The 18,281-nt window shown below is 44.7% G+C and overlaps 1 protein-coding gene across 2 annotated transcripts in view; it reads left to right on the forward strand.

The window, feature by feature from the left end:
* Positions 1-18,281, forward strand: part of LTK (leukocyte receptor tyrosine kinase) — a 143,716-nt gene that overhangs the window by 63,181 nt on the left and 62,254 nt on the right. The window contains exons 1-2 of one of the 2 annotated variants that reach the window (XM_075844934.1): positions 27-323; positions 13,711-13,850. In XM_075844934.1, the coding sequence (XP_075701049.1) occupies positions 13,733-13,850 (118 nt within the window). In that variant the 5' untranslated portion in view covers positions 27-323; positions 13,711-13,732. Of the gene's footprint in view, positions 1-26; positions 324-13,710; positions 13,851-18,281 lie in introns of those variants that run through there. The other variant, XM_075844933.1, reaches the window with a different exon arrangement.

Raw genomic sequence — 18,281 nt, forward strand, 5'->3', positions numbered from 1 at the left:
CTTGACAAAATTACATGGAGACAGGTGGCCATTCTGTACATTATCTAGAGCCAGTAAACACACGCACATTGAAGTAGTTGTTGATAATTATTTCACCATTAGTCCTGTTTACTTACCCCGGGGATGGGTCCTCTATGTTTTCCCAACACATGTATCCCGTGTAACCCTATTGTTAACTGAATGTGTGTGGGGGTGGTCACATTACTGACGCCATGTTTAGTCATATTTAGTTAGCTCATGGATGCATTACACAGGACTCATCTGTGGGCTATATACCATTCTATTGTGAAGAAACTGCGGCCTACTGCACTGTTATAAGAAAGGTACGTAAATATAATTTCTAATACATGTATATTAGAAAACTGTAGGGTTTTCTATTCCTCAAGTAAAAAAACAAAACAAAAACTGGACAATCTCTTTAGGCCCTGTTGGAGGCAGGGCTTGAAGGTTTAATAAAGATTAGTAAAGTTGTAACCATATACCAAAAATTTTTTGAAAAAGCACTTTTCCTTTTTTACGTAAAAGAACGTAAACAATAAACATAATTGGTATTGCCGCATCCGTAATGATTGCAACTATTGCAAAATAATTTTATTTATCCCTTATGGCGAATAACGTAAAAAGAAATATGCCAACATTGCTGTTTTTTGGTAAACTCGCCTTCCAAATTTTTTTAAAGAGAAAGTGAACCCAAAATAGTACCAATAAAATGACAGCTCGCCCCGCAACAAACAAGTCCTCACACTGATTCATCAATGGAAACATAAAAAAGTTATATGAGCCTCATAATATGGTTTTCAAATTGTTTTTCTTTTGTAAAAGTAGTAAAACATAAAGAAATTATATCAATTCCTTATCGCCATGATCAAACCGACCCGCAGAATAATGTTAACATATCATTAAATGGTGCCTTTAAAAAAATAAAACTCGTCCTGGAAAAAAACAAGCCCTCATGTCGAGGCAAGAATAAAGTAGTTGTGGCTCTTGGAAAGCGGGGAGAAAAAAGACAAAAATAAAAAAACAAAAAATGTCCTGGTCCTTTAGGAGTTAATATTAGAAATAAACTTTTTTTTAGTCTAGCATCTACTTAACTATATTCTTTAAACTCACTGCGAAGAAAAATGGGAGTAAACGCATTTTGGATATTTGTTCCTTGTGTTAGATATTGTCTAAGTGCTTTTCAATGCTGCCAGTAGCTTTTCCAGTAAAAATTCATCATCTTGTTGTACTGCTGAATTAACAGAGCCAATAGGACTGTAAGCAAGCAAAATCCGTCTTTTGTTTTCTGGGCATCAGCTGAACAGGGTCACAGTGAGCACAATATAGCACTTAAGAGGTCCTCGTGCTGGGACTGTGGCTCCTGGGTCACTGTAAGATGATTCCGACGCTGCTTTTTACGTAATTTATTATAATGGTAATAACAGTGTAGCCACTTCTGCTTATTTTCATCCATTTACTTTACTTATGGCACAGAGTTAGTTTATTTTTACTTGACACAATTTTGATTGTTAGAATTATTTATTAACCATAGTAACATTGATAGGATAAGGGGACACAGCACGATGGATGGATAATCATATTTAGACTAATGTGAATTCTAGTGGAAAAAACGCACATAATGATATGTATTAGGCATACAGTACTTATATACTGTATGCATAGTTCTCCAACTACATTTATTTATATTAAAAAAAAAACTTAAAGGTATTTTTTCGGATTCATCAAATTAATGTTATTTTTTGTATAATAAAAAGTTAGAACAATTTTTCCAATATACTTACTGTATTAATTCCTCATGGTTTTCAAGATCTCTGCTTGTTTTTATTCAATGGGAATATTCATTGTTTACTTCCAGTGGATAAAAGTCTGTCCATGGTGATGTGATGGACACACAGGTGCTGGGATCGTTAGAAGACACAGCTCTGATACATATACTGTAACGAGCCATGCACCTCTGTGTACATCACATGACCATGGACAGAATTTCATCCACTGAAATTAAACAATGAATGTTCCTACTGAATAACAACAAGCAGAAATCTCAAACTGTAAAGAATTAATACAGAAAGTCAATTGGACAATTTTATAACTTTTGACTCTATAAAAAATAACATTAATTAGCTGAATCTCTTTAAAGAGGATCGGTCAGCTCTCCTGACATGACTTTTTAGTTAATACTTATTTGTCCCATTAAAAATAATGCGGAAGCATTTTTTCTTAGAACTTTGTATGATAATGTTCCTCTGCTGTTCCTCCTGGAATTTTATAAATAAATTGACAACTGGGTGTTACCATTCCCCCTGTCAATGGGGCATGTCCCTACACAGCCTGATGGTGTCACATTCACAAGCGGAATAGTAACATCCAGTTGTCAATTTATTCACACATTTCCAGAAAGAATAACAGAGGGTTCAGAGTTCTAAGAAAAGATGCTCTATAATGTTTATTTGATGGATAATGCAAGTATTCACTAAAATAAACATATCAGGGGAGTTGACCGGTCTTCTTTTAAGGGGTTTTCCCAATTATATCCTATTATGGTATACAGGCGTCATAGATTGGGTTCCCCTTTTATATATTAGCCAGAGATAACACATTATCTGTTTAGTCGTAGAGGAGAGCTGCTGGAAAGATTGTCTCACTCTCTAGTAGACTTGGCACAGCCATGTATCACATGATCAACCATTAATTTAAATGGGTGCCATGTAGCAGCCCAGAGCTTTCACCAGCAATGTCAACTGATCGCCGGGGTTAACAGCAGCTGGACTCGAAGTGGCTGCAACTGTAACACTATAGATATTGGAACAGTGACAAGATGGGAACTATAGCAGAATCATCCACCCCCAGATACCGATTTGGGATTTGGGATCAGCACATGTGGGAAAAAGAGGTTCAGCATCACCCTGCTAATCACCCAGGCACCATAGCAGTGGTGTATCCTCCCACTAAAACATGGATATAGGCATCGTTATTGCAATCTGAGATAATACTTCTCTATAGGATTTTTATCTGTCCAGTATTAAAGGGTGACAAAACTTTCAAATAACTTCTGACATGTCAGAAGTTTTGATCGGTGGGGGTCTGAGCACTGAGACCCCCACCCATCACTAAAACGAAGCGGCAGAAGCGCTCGGGTTTGCGCTCAGTTTTTGATCGTCTTTTCTCAGAAAGCAGAACTATTGGTGTACGGGCTCATAAACGTTCTATTGAGCCCATACACCAATTGCTAGCCTTTCCGACAAAAGCCAATCAGAAACTAAGCGACACAACGCTCACCGGAGCGCATCTGCTGCTTTGTTTTAGCGATCGGTGGGGGTCTCATTGCTCAGACCCTCACCGAACAAAACTTCTGGCATGTCACTAAGACATGTCAGAAGTTTTTTAAAAGTTTAGTTATCCTTTAAGCATACATTTAAGTATTTGAATACATATGATCTGGGATCAGAGCCACATAAATTGTAATTCATATTCAAAAGTTTTTCTGAAAGTCAATTATGTTGATATGTGTTTATGTAAATGTCTTTAACACTTCATTAATTTTCATATCACAGTGAAACTTGTGTTCAAGACGCCAACTGCGCTTCTATACAGATAAAACTGAGAAGCTTTGGGAGCGAAGTGATTCAGGGACTATAAGTCTAATATTTATCACAAGTTTACTTTAATATTTGATTACCTCATGTTTGGCCTGTCTTGGCACTTGTCGTCATTTTAGTTCAGGGAACAGTGCCAAGAAAGTAGTCTGAATAGGAGAAAGCATCTTATAAATATGGAAGAGAAGTTGATATTGGCTGTATTTCTAAACTGATTGTACTTTGTAGCTGCAAAATAGAGCAAGACAGAATTTAAAATGATAACACAAAGTATTAATAAAATTTGCATCATGACATATACAATCCCATACAGTAAAGTAAGACAAATGAAGACGGATCATACAATTAAAGGAGCACAAACCTGTGGTCGCTACTTGGCAGTTTCCAAAAGTAGATTTTATATTAAAAAAAGAGAAAAAAGCTGCTAATATTCATACATATGTATGAAAATGTTTCTAGAGGTTATCTGAACTACAGCAGCCATACCATACAGCAGCCAGGTAAATACAGTATTCATTATGTGCAGTCACAGAGAGAATAAACAACAATTAAATCCAATGACAAAGTTGAAGAGTACTGATTGTAGTTGTTCACTTTCCCCGTCTTTTCCATCTGGCCCAGACATGCATGAATGCTTCTTCCATCTATGACACACCTCTGCAGAATTTTCCACCCGGGTACCTTTGCTCCTCACTTTTACACCACATATACCCCATGACAGCCACAAGGCCTCCATACCAACCACAATGTACCCCATGACAGCCACAACGTACCCCATACCGGTCACAATGTGCTCATGTCAGATGCAGTAACTGATATCAGTTACTTAGAATCAGGAAAGCAGCCACAACTTAATAAAGGGGTTATGTGGGGAGAGAAAAGTATTAGTAGTGTAGTCACTGCAGTATGTGAGTACACCCACTAATATACATTCTGGTCCCCCGTTATATCGCTGGCGGGGGACCGGAAGTCTCGTTGCACAGTCTTCCTTCATGACGACACAACTCTTTGTCATGTCACTGGCCCCGCTGTACTCTATGTAATCGCTGTACTACTGCTACTGATTGTACATAGAGTAGAGCGGGGCCGTTCACATGACGAAGAGTCATGTTGTCATGAAGGAAGACTGTGCAACTAGACTTCTGATCCCCCGCTAGCGCTATAAAAATCTATTAAAATCTCATAATCAGCGCGACGGGGGACCGGAATGTATATTAGCGAGTGTAGTCACATACAGCAGTGCACTGCTAATACTTTTCACTCCCCACATAACCCCGTTAACGGTGACCTGAGGGCACGGGTACAACTGCAAGTGGTGTTAACCGGGCCAGGATACTCTTCTTTTTGCGAGAGTCTCCTGGGCCAAACGACACATTGGGTGTAGTTGTGGTCGCACCCTATGTAACTGTTGGGCCTATGTTTGCACCTTTTCCACTAAAAATACCGGGTGAATAAAAGGGAGTGTGATCTTGGGGGCATGGCTTTACGCAAAGATTTTTTATTATCTAATAATCCTGGGGTCTAGAGTAGTAAAAGGGTTATTACCAACATCCCTGGTAGTTTTGGGCAGTGACGGGTGTAACGGCAGGGGGTAAGGAGACGGACAAGTGAGCCCTAATCTACCCGCCACTCTGTCCCTGCCTACTTGCAACGACCCGCCCTAGGCGACGGGGTACAACTGGGCGGCGGTCCCTGCGCTCAGTAAGTGCACGACAAACACGACAAACATACAAGGAACACAAGCAAGGAAAAGGGGCCGTTGCCCACGGCAACACCGTGAGCAACCAGAGTGGTGAACGAGCCGAGTCAAGCCAGGAGTGTGCGAGGTACAAAACGAAAAGCAGAAGAGTAGTCGGTAAGCCAGGGTCGGTATGGAGCAGGATCAAAAATAGCAGGAGCTGTAGCTGGGCCAGGAACCACAAGGAAGGAAACCAAAGCAATAACAAGCACCGAGGGACAGGAAGTGCAGGCTTAAATAGACCGAGGGCGGGAGCTAGCTGAGTCTGGCCAGGTTACGATAGGCTCTCCCACTCCTAAGCCTGCCAGCCTGAATGGTGGAAGCAGGAGTCAGTCTCAGGGATGTATTCTCAGGTGCTGACTGATAAGTTCTGGGAGTTAACCCCGCAGTGCCTGGCAGATCCTTTACAGTACCCCCCCTTTTATGAGGGGCCACCGGACCCTTTCTAAGTGGACCTGGCTTACTGGGGAAACGCAGGTGGAACCTCCTGACCAGTACCCCAGCGTGAACATCCCGGGCGGGTACCCAAGTCCTCTCCTCGGGCCCGTATCCTCTCCAATGGACCAGGTACTGGAGGGAGCCTTGGACCATCTTGCTGTCCACAATCCTGGCCACCTCGAATTCCACCCCCTCCGGGGTGAGGATGGGAACAGGAGGTCTCCTCGAGGGAGCCAAGGACGGGGAGCAGCGTTTGAGGAGGGAGGCATGAAACACGTCGTGTATCCGAAAAGACGGGGGTAACTCCAGCCGGAAGGAGACAGGATTGAGGACCTCAATGACCTTATACGGCCCAATAAACCGGGGAGCAAACTTCTTGGACGGAACCTTGAGACGCAAGTTCCTAGACGACAACCACACCAGATCCCCGACCATAAACAGGGGGTTAGCAGAACGTTTTTTATCAGCCTGAGTTTTTTGTACGCTCTGGGACACCTCTAGGTTTTTCTGAACCTGGGCCCAGACTGTGCACAGTTCCCGATGAACGACCTCTACCTCAGGATTGTTGGAACTACCAGGTGAAACGGAGGAGAACCGTGGATTAAACCCAAAATTACAAAAAAAAGGAGAGACCCCAGACGAGTTACTGACCCGGTTATTAAGGGAAAATTCGGCGAGGGGAATGAAAGAGACCCAATCAAATTGACAGTCAGAGACAAAACACCTTAAGTATTGTTCTAGGGACTGATTAGTCCTCTCCGTTTGGCCATTGGTTTCAGGATGGAAGGCAGAGGAGAAGGACAGATCAATCCCCAACTTCATACAGAAGGCTCTCCAAAACAATGAAACAAATTGTACCCCTCTGTCCGAAACAATATTGACAGGGACCCCATGGAGACGCAGGATGTGTTTGACAAACAAGGTAGCCAACGTTTTGGCGTTGGGTAGTTTCTTGAGGGGCACAAAGTGGCACATCTTACTGAAGCGGTCCACCACCACCCACACCACCGACTTGCCTTGGGATGGAGGCAAATCGGTGATAAAATCCATGGAGATATGTGTCCAAGGTCTCTGGGGAATGGGCAACGAACGCAGTAAGCCCGCTGGTCGGGACCTGGGAGTTTTGGACCTAGCACAAACCTCACAAGCGGCGACGTAGGCCTTAACGTCTTTAGGCAACCCAGGCCACCAATAATTTCTGGTAATGAGGTGTTTGGTACCCAGGATGCCTGGATGGCCAGATAGTGCGGAGTCATGATTTTCCCTAAGTACCCTTAGCCGGAATTGCAGGGGAACAAACAGCTTGTTCTCAGGAAGGTTCCCGGGAGCTGCACCTTGATCAGCAGCAATTTCAGAGACTAAATCAGAATCGATCGAGGAAATGATTATACCTGGAGGCAAAATACAAGCAGGATCTTCCTCCGAAGGAGGGCTGGCCATGAAGCTACGCGACAGTGCATCAGCCTTAATATTTTTAGACCCAGCCCTATAGGTAACCAAAAAATTGAATCTGGTAAAAAATAACGCCCATCGAGCTTGTCTCGGGTTTAGCCTCCGGGCAGATTCTAGGAACACCAGATTCTTGTGGTCGGTAAGGACCGTTACCTGGTGCCTAGCCCCCTCCAGGAAGTGGCGCCACTCTTCAAATGCCCATTTAATGGCTAAGAGTTCGCGGTTGCCAATATCATAGTTACTTTCAGTTGGCGAAAACTTCCTGGAGAAGTAGGCACAGGGGCGGAGATGGGTGAGGGACCTGGTACCCTGGGACAAGACAGCCCCCACTCCCACTTCAGATGCGTCAACTTCCACGATAAATGGCTCCATTTGGTTGGGCTGAACCAGCACCGGGGCCGAGACAAAGCACTTCTTAAGGACCTCAAAAGCCTGGACAGCCTCAGGAGGCCAGTGGAGGAGATCAGCACCTTTGCGAGTGAGGTCCGTAAGGGGCTTAGCGATGACCGAGAAGTTAGCAATAAATCTCCTGTAATAATTAGCAAATCCCAAAAAACACTGTAACGCCTTCAGGGAGGCAGGTTGGACCCATTCCGCCACAGCCTGAACCTTGGCGGGGTCCATGCGGAATTCATGAGGAGTGAGGATTTGACCCAAAAATGGAATCTCCTGTACCCCAAACACACATTTTTCGGTTTTGGCAAACAGTTTATTTTCCCGAAGGACCTGGAGCACCTTCCTGACATGCTCCACGTGGGAGGACCAGTCCTTGGAAAACACCAGTATGTCATCAAGGTACACTACCAGAAAAATCCCCAGGTAATTTCTCAAAATCTCATTTATGAAATTCTGGAAGACCGCAGGGGCATTACACAACCCAAAGGGCATGACGAGGTATTCGAAATGGCCTTCGGGCGTGTTAAACGCAGTCTTCCACTCATCCCCCTCTTTGATGCGAATAAGGTTATACGCCCCCCGTAGATCCAATTTAGAAAACCATTGGGCCCCCTGAACCTGATTAAAGAGATCAGGAATCAAAGGAAGGGGATACTGGTTCCTTACCGTGACCTTATTCAGGCTACGGTAGTCAATGCATGGCCTAAGACCACCATCCTTCTTCCCCACGAAGAAGAAGCCAGCACCTACCGGAGAAGAAGAGGGACGAATGTAACCCTTGGCCAGGGATTCCTGGATATACACTCTCATAGCTTCACGTTCGGGACAAGAAAGATTAAATATCCTACCCTTAGGAAGCTTAGCTCCTGGTACCAATTCGATAGCGCAATCGTATTCTCTATGAGGAGGTAACACTTCGGAGGCCTCCCTAGAGAAAACATCAGCGAAGTCCTGAACAAACTCGGGTAGCGTATTCGCCTCCTTAGGGGGAGAAATAGAATTAACAGAAAAACATGACGTACAACATTCATTACCCCATTTGGTTAGCTCCCCAGTATTCCAGTCAAACGTAGGATTATGCAACTGCAACCAGGGAAGACCTAGCACCAAATCGTACGATAATCCCTGCATCAACAGTACAGAGCATTGCTCCAAATGCATGGAGCCAACAAGGAGTTCAAAAACAGGGGTATGCTGTGTAAAATAACCATTAGCAAGAGGAGTGGCGTCGATACCCACTACCGGGACAGGTTTAGGCAAATCAATAAGAGGCATAGCAAGGGACATAGCAAATTCCACAGACATGATATTAGTAGAGGACCCTGAATCCACAAAAGCACTGCCGGTAGTAGACCTACCACCAAAAGAGACCTGAAAGGGAAGCAAGATCTTAGTACGTTTCATATTTACGGGAAATACCTGTGCGCCCAAGTGACCTCCCCGATGATCACTTAGACGCGGAAGTTCTCTGGCTGCAACCTTACGCTTAGGACAGTTGTTCACTTGATGCTTGTCGTCCCCACAGTAGAAGCAGAGACCATTCTTCCTGCGGAATTCTCTACGTTGTTGGGGGGACACGGAGGCCCCGAGTTGCATAGGTATCTCTGAATCTTTCGGGGAGGAACGAAGCAACGGAGCTTCGGGAGGCATCATGGGGGAGTCGGAGGAGAAAACACATAAACGTTCACGTTGTCGTTCCCTGAGACGTCGGTCAAGTCGTATCGCTAAAGCCATAACCTGGTCTAGGGAGTCACAAGAGGGATAGCTAACTAGCAGGTCTTTCAGGGCATTCGACAGACCCAACCTAAACTGGCACCTTAAGGCAGGGTCATTCCACCGAGAAGCTACGCACCACTTCCGAAAGTCAGAGCAATACTCCTCAACAGGTCTCTTACCCTGACTTAAGGTCACCAGCTGACTCTCGGCAAAGGCAGTCCTGTCAGTCTCGTCATAAATAAGTCCGAGAGCAGAAAAGAAACAATCAACGGAGGAAAGTTCAGGGGCGTCAGGAGCCAAGGAGAAGGCCCACTCTTGGGGCCCTTCCTGGAGCCGGGACATAATTATACCCACCCGCTGGCTCTCAGAACCTGAGGAATGAGGCTTTAAACGAAAGTAAAGCCTACAACTCTCCCGAAAGGAGAGAAAAGTCCTCCGGTCCCCTGAGAACCGGTCGGGCAACTTGAGGTGGGGTTCAAGAGGTGCGGTGCGGGGAACTACCAGGGTAGCATCAGGCTGGTTGACCCTCTGAGCCAGGGCCTGGACCTGTAGGGAGAGACCCTGCATTTGCTGAGCCAGGGTCTCACGGGGATCCATAGTGGTGTCAGGGACCAGGGGTAGACTAGGTATGGGCTTGTTATTATGTAACGGCAGGGGGTAAGGAGACGGACAAGTGAGCCCTAATCTACCCGCCACTCTGTCCCTGCCTACTTGCAACGACCCGCCCTAGGCGACGGGGTACAACTGGGCGGCGGTCCCTGCGCTCAGTAAGTGCACGACAAACACGACAAACATACAAGGAACACAAGCAAGGAAAAGGGGCCGTTGCCCACGGCAACACCGTGAGCAACCAGAGTGGTGAACGAGCCGAGTCAAGCCAGGAGTGTGCGAGGTACAAAACGAAAAGCAGAAGAGTAGTCGGTAAGCCAGGGTCGGTATGGAGCAGGATCAAAAATAGCAGGAGCTGTAGCTGGGCCAGGAACCACAAGGAAGGAAACCAAAGCAATAACAAGCACCGAGGGACAGGAAGTGCAGGCTTAAATAGACCGAGGGCGGGAGCTAGCTGAGTCTGGCCAGGTTACGATAGGCTCTCCCACTCCTAAGCCTGCCAGCCTGAATGGTGGAAGCAGGAGTCAGTCTCAGGGATGTATTCTCAGGTGCTGACTGATAAGTTCTGGGAGTTAACCCCGCAGTGCCTGGCAGATCCTTTACAGTGGGGGTTAATGTTCGCATCGCTAATATCCTAGGTCAGGCCTAATGCCAATATCCCTGTTGGTCTAGAGCAGTAAAGAGTTAATGTCAGTCTCCCTAGATATCTGGGGCGGTTAGACTTTAATGTCTGCATCCAAACTTTCATTTATCGCAAAGAAGGACAACCGCGCCACAGCAAGTTTTTTTTTCCTTTTAAGCCACAACTCTAATCCCACCCAATCCCCGCCCATACACACCCAGTTCAACCCACACAGTAGAATGCTCCCATAGTGTCTCCCACACAGTATAATGCCAAATAGCTGCCCCATACCTGCCCCATACAGTATAATACTTGCACAGCTGCCCCATAGAGTATAATGCCCCATAAAGTATAATGCACCCATACAGTATAAAGCCAACACAGATGCCCCAATACAGTAAAATGCCCACACAGATACCCCTATGCAGTATAATGCCCACAGACATCCCCCTTGCAGTATAATGCCAACACAAATGAACCCATGCTGCATAATGCCCAAACAAATTTCCCCATACAACATAAATATCTACAGGGGGGCTGTATCTGGAACTATCTACAGGGGGGCTGTGTGTGGAGCTATGTACAGGGGGGCTGTATCTGGAGCTATCTACAGGGGGGCTGTATCTGGAGCTATCTACAGGGGGGCTGTATCTGGAGCAATCTACAGGGGGGCTGTGTGTGTAGCTTTCTACAGGGGGGCTGTATCTGGAGCAATCTACAGGGGGGCTGTGTGTGTAGCTTTCTACAGGGGGGGCTGTGTGTGTAGCTTTCTACAGGGGGGCTGTATCTGGAGCTATCTACAGGGGGGCTGTATCTGGAGCTATCTACAGGGGGGCTGTATCTGGAGCTATCTACAGGGGGGCTGTATCTGGAGCTATCTACAGGGGGGCTGTATCTGGAGCTATCTACAGGGGGGCTGTATCTGGAGCTATCTACAGGGGGGCTGTATCTGGAACTATCTACAGGGCGGCTGTGTCTGGCGCTATGTACAGGCGGGCTGTGTGTGGAGCAATCTACAGGTGGGCTGTGTGTGGCGCTATGTACAGGGGGGGCTGTATTTGGCGCTATGTACAGGGGGGCTGTATCTGGAGCTATCTACAGGGGGCTGTGTGGAACTATCTACAGGGGGCTGTGTGTGGAGCTATCTACAGGGGGCTGTGTGTGGAGCTATCTACAGGGGGGCTGTGTGTGGAGCTATCTACAGGGGGCTGTGTGTGGAGCTATGTACAGGGGGGCTGTGTGTGGAGCTATGTACAGGGGGGCTGTGTGTGTAGCTATCTACAGGGGGGCTGTGTCTGGCGCTATGTATAGGGGGCTGTGTGTGGAGCAATCTACAGTTGGCTGTGTGTGTGGAGCTATGTACAGGGGGGCTGTGTGTGGAGCGATCTACAGGGGGGCTCTGGTGGATGATTTTTCCATTGACTGGTAGCAGAGTTACACAACTGGAAAAAAAAATCCCCATCATGTAACTCTGCTACCTGTCAATTGAAAAGTCATCCAGCACAGGGTCTCCCTCTTGACTTTTATTGTTCTCAGCCTTTTGTCCTGCAGTTGCCGCTGTGATGAGCAAATGTTATACCCAAGATAGGAAAAGTAACATAAAGACAATATAACCGGATCCATAATATCTGTGATATCCAGACAGTCTAGAGATCCGCAGTGAGAATGTGCACGCGTTATTTGCAGAAGGATCTGGCCGCGATTTGATGTGTTGATAACGGATATTGGGCGTGGTTAGGGGGCGTGGCTTAAAATGTCCCTCTTTTCCGAATTCAAAAGTTGGGAGGTATGAAGTAAATAATCTATCGACAGATATCATAGTGAACTAGGTAGGTTTGTTATCCAAAATGCTGGAAAATCTACGGATAAGCAAGAAACAGATGATTATCTATGATTGTTAAAAACTTGACAGACGAATGTGCTTTCAAGTGTACCTCTCATTTAAAAGAAAAAACAAAAAAACACACAATGTGTTAAAATGCTTCCGCAATAACCACTGAGCGTTTGTTTTACTTTCAATCCCGATTTCCGGTCCCTCTCCCCATGTCCACGCACTGTTTGTACCATTCAAAGTCTGTGCTCCTGTTTGGTTCAGGGGGTGGGATCACACGACAACTTCTGCCAGTGCGCTCAGTGCCCACAATCCATTGTGTCCAGCATCAGTCACACGAACTTCACTGACATCTGCAGAGAGGCCCTTTTGGCAGCTTAGACCCTCTGCCTCTAAAGATGCGTCATGGGAAAGACAAGTTCAGCCGAAAATTGCCGAAGTCCTATCTGTATAAGTAGAGAGGGGTCCATGGGAGTGTGCACTCTGAGAATAACAAGAAGAAATCTGTATACATAGAAAGGAAAACAATATACAGAGTTTACATGGCAACGGTCCACGCCTTATTTGTTTAATGGTGGAACACTAGTGTGGAACGGGGACAGAAATTTAAATTTACTGAGCAAAAAGTGCGTAATATAATATATTATGAACCCCCATCTGCAGCTGTCTGAGGAGCATATTACTTTCCTCTCCACTGAAAGCTTTTGACACTTTTGTTCTATGGACTGAGTATCTCACATTAAGTGGTGACATCACTAATTCTCGCCTGGGGCTCTGAGACCACTCTGTGTGCCCCTGGCTTAGTGTGCAAGATCTTATAATGAATTTAAATCCTCTTTGACATTCACCGACACACCGTTTAACCTCTCGCTGGTAGCATTTCAATTGGTTTCAAAATGACTTTTTTTTTTGGACGAAACTTTGTGGTGCAAACTGATATAATATTACCTGTAGTTTTCTGCAATTACCACTCATCTAACATGCTAATATCCAGATTATTACACTTGTAATCACACAGTTTAAGGCGGAGGACAATGTAATAATATGTTTTTGTCATGCACGATCATGTGAGCGTACTACAGTCCTATTGTGGGGGACATAACAGCGTGGAAATCCATTTCTTTAGAAGTTTTGTAGCACAGTGAGAACAGCCTCCAGCCACCTTGATGGATTCCTCTTTGACAAGCCTCACATTGTGAAGGACAGACAGATCTCATTGCATCTCATACTGTTTCTGTTTCTCACCATTTTTATTAAAATGCAGCTTTGACACTGAATATAATACTTTCTTTTTGTATTCTGGGTGGTATGTTAGGTCTCACTGGAGACTGTTCAGCATGGATATTGGGGCAATAGATGGACCCTTTCAGATCACGCTGAGCCGCACCTTTTGTGCTTCGAAGACGGAAACTTTCATAGCTCTGGACAGTGTCCGCCTCAGTGACTGCTTTGAAGGTAAGATAATAACCTCATTTGTAAGACGCTATTTTCTTTGTTGACTAAATTAATCTCAGTCTACATTTAACCAGGGATAGAGCAATTCCGGTTATCACTCTTCCTATCGTACATCTCCATGTGTTCCAATTATCCATAAAGGGACATAAAAAATACAGGAACATGGGAAACATTAGGTAGAAGCTGCAAAAACATTCTAGCAAGGGCACGATTTGATGGTATTCTCGGAATAGGCATCATCAAGCTGAGCATTGGTTGACATTAAAGAGCTATGAGACTAGAGCAGCTTAACTGCCCGGCATAGCCACCCTCAAAGAAATCAGGCCATTAACAATCAGGATATTTCATTACAATTAATATAAATGTTTGCGTATTTTGCTGCAAAACCGCAAGAAATTCGCAGGAAGTATATGTATATTATATTTTACGTGTCATAACCCTTATGCCCGTTGCATACAACCGAGTGGCACTCGGCCGTTTTTCACGGAATCCGAGTGGCACCCGATAGTTTTCACAGACCCATTCACTTTAGCAGGTGAATCGGGTCCGTTTTGTTTCGATCCGTGGAAAGATAGGAAATGTCCTATCTTTCCATGGATCACTGAGCGCCATTACCTAACAGCAACCGAGGTCGCAAGCGCCGCATATCCTTATCCACGGACGTAATCCGTGTCTGAAGAAGGTTAAATGTATAGACCGAAACTTTAAACCTATTTTTCGATTGCTACTTTTCGCTATATGTGAAATAAAATAAAATATCACTAATTGTATAATACCTTTGAGTGCTGAGTTCCCATTTTTTATACGTTGGCGTGGAAGCCTATTCATTCACCTTTGAAACACGGAGTGCTGCGGGATCAAGAAAGTTTCCACGGGACTAGCGGGTCCCAGCTGTCACACACGGTCATGTGCATGAGGCATTATATTTCATTGTGGTAGCAACGTTAAAGAGGGTTGTAATTATTGGGGGTCCGGTGCAGATTTTGCAACAGGGCCCATAAGCTTCAAGCTATTCCACTGACTTATGTTATATAGTGGTATTGATACAAAATAGTATGTGTTATTACTGACATGTAATATCAAAGCACAGATTGAGGCCTCGTTTACACGAGCGTAATATACGTCCGTGCGACGCGCGTGCTTTTCACGCGTGTCATACGGACCTATATAAGTCTATGGGGGCATGCAGACAGTCCGTGAGTTTTGCTCAGCGTGAGTCCGCTGAAAAAAACTCACGACATGTCCGTTCTTTGTGCGCTGTTCGCGCATCACGCACCCATTGAAGTCAATGGGTGCGTGAAAACCGCGCATGCCGCACGGAAGCACTTCTGTGCGAACTGCGTGATTCGCGCAACTGCTGTCAAACTCTGAATGTAAACAGAAAAGCACCACGTGCTTTTCTGTTTACAAACATCCAAACAGAGTGTCATAATGATGGCGGCTGCGCGAAAAGCATCCTATGCTGATGACACACGGAGCTGTTAAGTGCCTTTTGCACACGCAAAACGCCACGTTTTTTGCGTGCGCAAAACGCACACACACGTGTAAACCAGGCCTAAATGTAGGTATCCATGTATTGGTGATATTTCTCTCTGTTTTTGTTTGGTTTGTTCTAAGAAGATCCATCTCTAGGACACAAATGTATTTATTAATGAAGCATAAAGTCCCCATGACTCCTGTGTTTGTGCAAACTGCTCTGCAGAAGCCCAGAAACATATTAAGTAATGAATGAAGATGTCCCTCTTTGGCCTCGTTCAAATTTCCGTTAGGGGCCTCCATCGCAGATTCGGACGAGAATACCTGAAATGATGGCGCAGCATCCTGCACTATTGTTTCAGGTAAAACCACGGACACCCAATTTAAGGGTTTATTCACACGAACATATAATACGTCCATGCTAAGCGCGTGATTTTCACGCGCGTCGCACGGACCTATGTAAGTGAATGGGGCCGTTCCGACAGTCAGTGAATTTCACACAGCGTATGTGCGCTGCGTAAAACTCACGACATGTCCTATATTTGGCTGTGTTTCGCGCTGCACGCAGCCATTGAAGTCAATGGGTGCGTGCAAATCGCGCTCGGCACACGGAAGCACTTCCGGGTGCCGCGCGTGATTCGCACAACAGCAGTAAAAACAATGAATGAAAACAGAAAAGCATTACGTGCTTTTCTGTTTGTAAACATAAAACCAGAGTGTTATCATGATGCCGGCTGCGCGAAAATCACGCAGCTGCGCACCATATGCTGATGACACACGGACCTTTTGCGCATGCAAAACAAACACGCTCGTGTGAATCTGGCCTAAGTCAACGGATTTAGGCGGCCACGGTGATGTCCGTCATGCAAAAGAACCGACGCTTCCTATTTTTCCGTTGTTCTGCTTCGCTGACGGAACAGAGTAACGGAAAGCCGAACGGAGATTGTGAACGTGGCCAATTAATCTTTTTTTTTTTTTTTTGTATATGACAATTATTAAGTATAGGGGATTATGGGCCTGTTCACATCCTTGAACAAAGGAGACAACCGGCATCGGACGGCTCATTGACTTTAATGGGTTCTGTCAGGGTGTCTATGGTTTTATCAGAAACAATAATGCAGCGTGCTACGCAATTTTTTTTTCCTGTATTTTTGGTCTGATCTAAGACGGAGGCCACTAATGGAGTCTCCAATGCAGATGTGAACAGGCCCTAACACTGTACTATTGTGAAATGAGGAGTTGAATGGCACCAAACAGGAACTTGTAGACGGCTGTATGTAGCAAAACAAGCCGTAACCGTACAGTAGAAGCAGATGCAGTAATGGGTGTGAAAATAATATATTTTTTACATCATTCATATGTAATATAAATTCACAGTTTCCAAAATTAAATTATTTGATTGAGTTTTGTCCTATCAGAAGTTAATAACATCCCATAAAGCAGGACAAGTTCCGAGACCCTGTGGACGCAAGGAACAAGTAGCTCTGTCCCTAATTGTAAGCGTCGGTTTCTGTATGGTTAGACAGCACCATGCTCTAGATAAATCCCAGCATCCATTCCTGTATCATAAATGAAATGACATTATATAATATTCCAAGAAAGACATTGATTTAAAACAACGAAATGCTTCACTATGTGTCCTGGTTGCTTTAGACATTTTATTGTTATTAGCTGAATATTGTTCCCTGCTGACAGCTAAAATATAACAACAAACTTAACCAAAGAACAGGATGAACTTACTCTAATGTATTTACATCATGACCTAAAGTCCGAATTGGCTTCAGGAGCTGAGACCGCAAATAAGAACAGAAGCAAAGAAAGCTATGACTATGTATCAGAATTATAAAGGCACTCAAGGAATATATCATTCAGGAATATGTAACACTAAGGACTTGTAAACACGACCGTATTGTGTCTCCTTACCAGTTTCGAGCTATACAGATCCATAATACATGGTTTCTATGCCTTTATCTGAGGTTATGTGTTTGACCAGAGATATTTTTCCATGTACTCTGTATACCGTCGTATAAAAAAGAATCATCCATTGGATGCCATGCCAGTACCGATTTCCCCCATAGTTCCCCAAGTTGATATAGACCGAAAAATCAAATTTGTGTATACGGATCCGCGCAAAATCTCTATACATAGTTACATGACTACTTAGTTTTAACCGTACAGAACACCAAATGGAACTCAAACGGACATATACGGAGCTTATATGGTAACCCTATGGAACTCTATACTAAATACACTATATGGACAAAAGTATTGGAACACACCTCTTAATCATTGAATTCAGGTGTTTCATTCAGTCCCAATGCCACAGGTGTATAAAATCCAGCACAGTCTGACTTTACACATTTTTATAAGAATGGGTCATTCTAAAGAGCTCACTGAATTCCAGCATGGTACTGTAATTGGATGCCACCTTTGTAACAAGTCAGTTTGTGAAATTTCTTCTCATCCGTGCAAAAACTGTGCGTCGAGAGCTTCGTGGCATGGGTTTCCATGGCTGAGCAGCTGCATGCAAGCCTTATATCACCACGCACAATGCCAGCCGTCAGATGTAGTGGTGTAAAGTACGCCGCCACTGGACTCTGGAGTAGTGGAAACGTGTTCTGTGGAGTGATGAATTACACTTCTCTATCTGACAGTCTGATGGACAAGTCTGCATTTGGCGAATGCCAGGAGAACGTTACCTGACTGACTGCATTGTGCCAACTGTAAAGTTTAGTGGTGGAGGAGGGATAATGCTATGGGGTTGTTTTTTAGGGGTCGGCCCCTTAGTTCCAGTGAAGGAAAATCTTAATGCTTTAGTATACCAAGACATTTTTTACAATTTTATGCTTCCAACTTTGTAGGAACAGTTTGGGGTTGGGCCCTTTTCTGTTCTAGCATGACTGTGCCCCAGTGCATAAAGCAACGTCCATAAAGACATGGTTGGGTGAGTTTGGT

Source organism: Rhinoderma darwinii, chromosome 12, assembly GCF_050947455.1.
Source record: "Rhinoderma darwinii isolate aRhiDar2 chromosome 12, aRhiDar2.hap1, whole genome shotgun sequence".
NCBI classification, from domain to species: domain Eukaryota; kingdom Metazoa; phylum Chordata; class Amphibia; order Anura; family Rhinodermatidae; genus Rhinoderma; species Rhinoderma darwinii.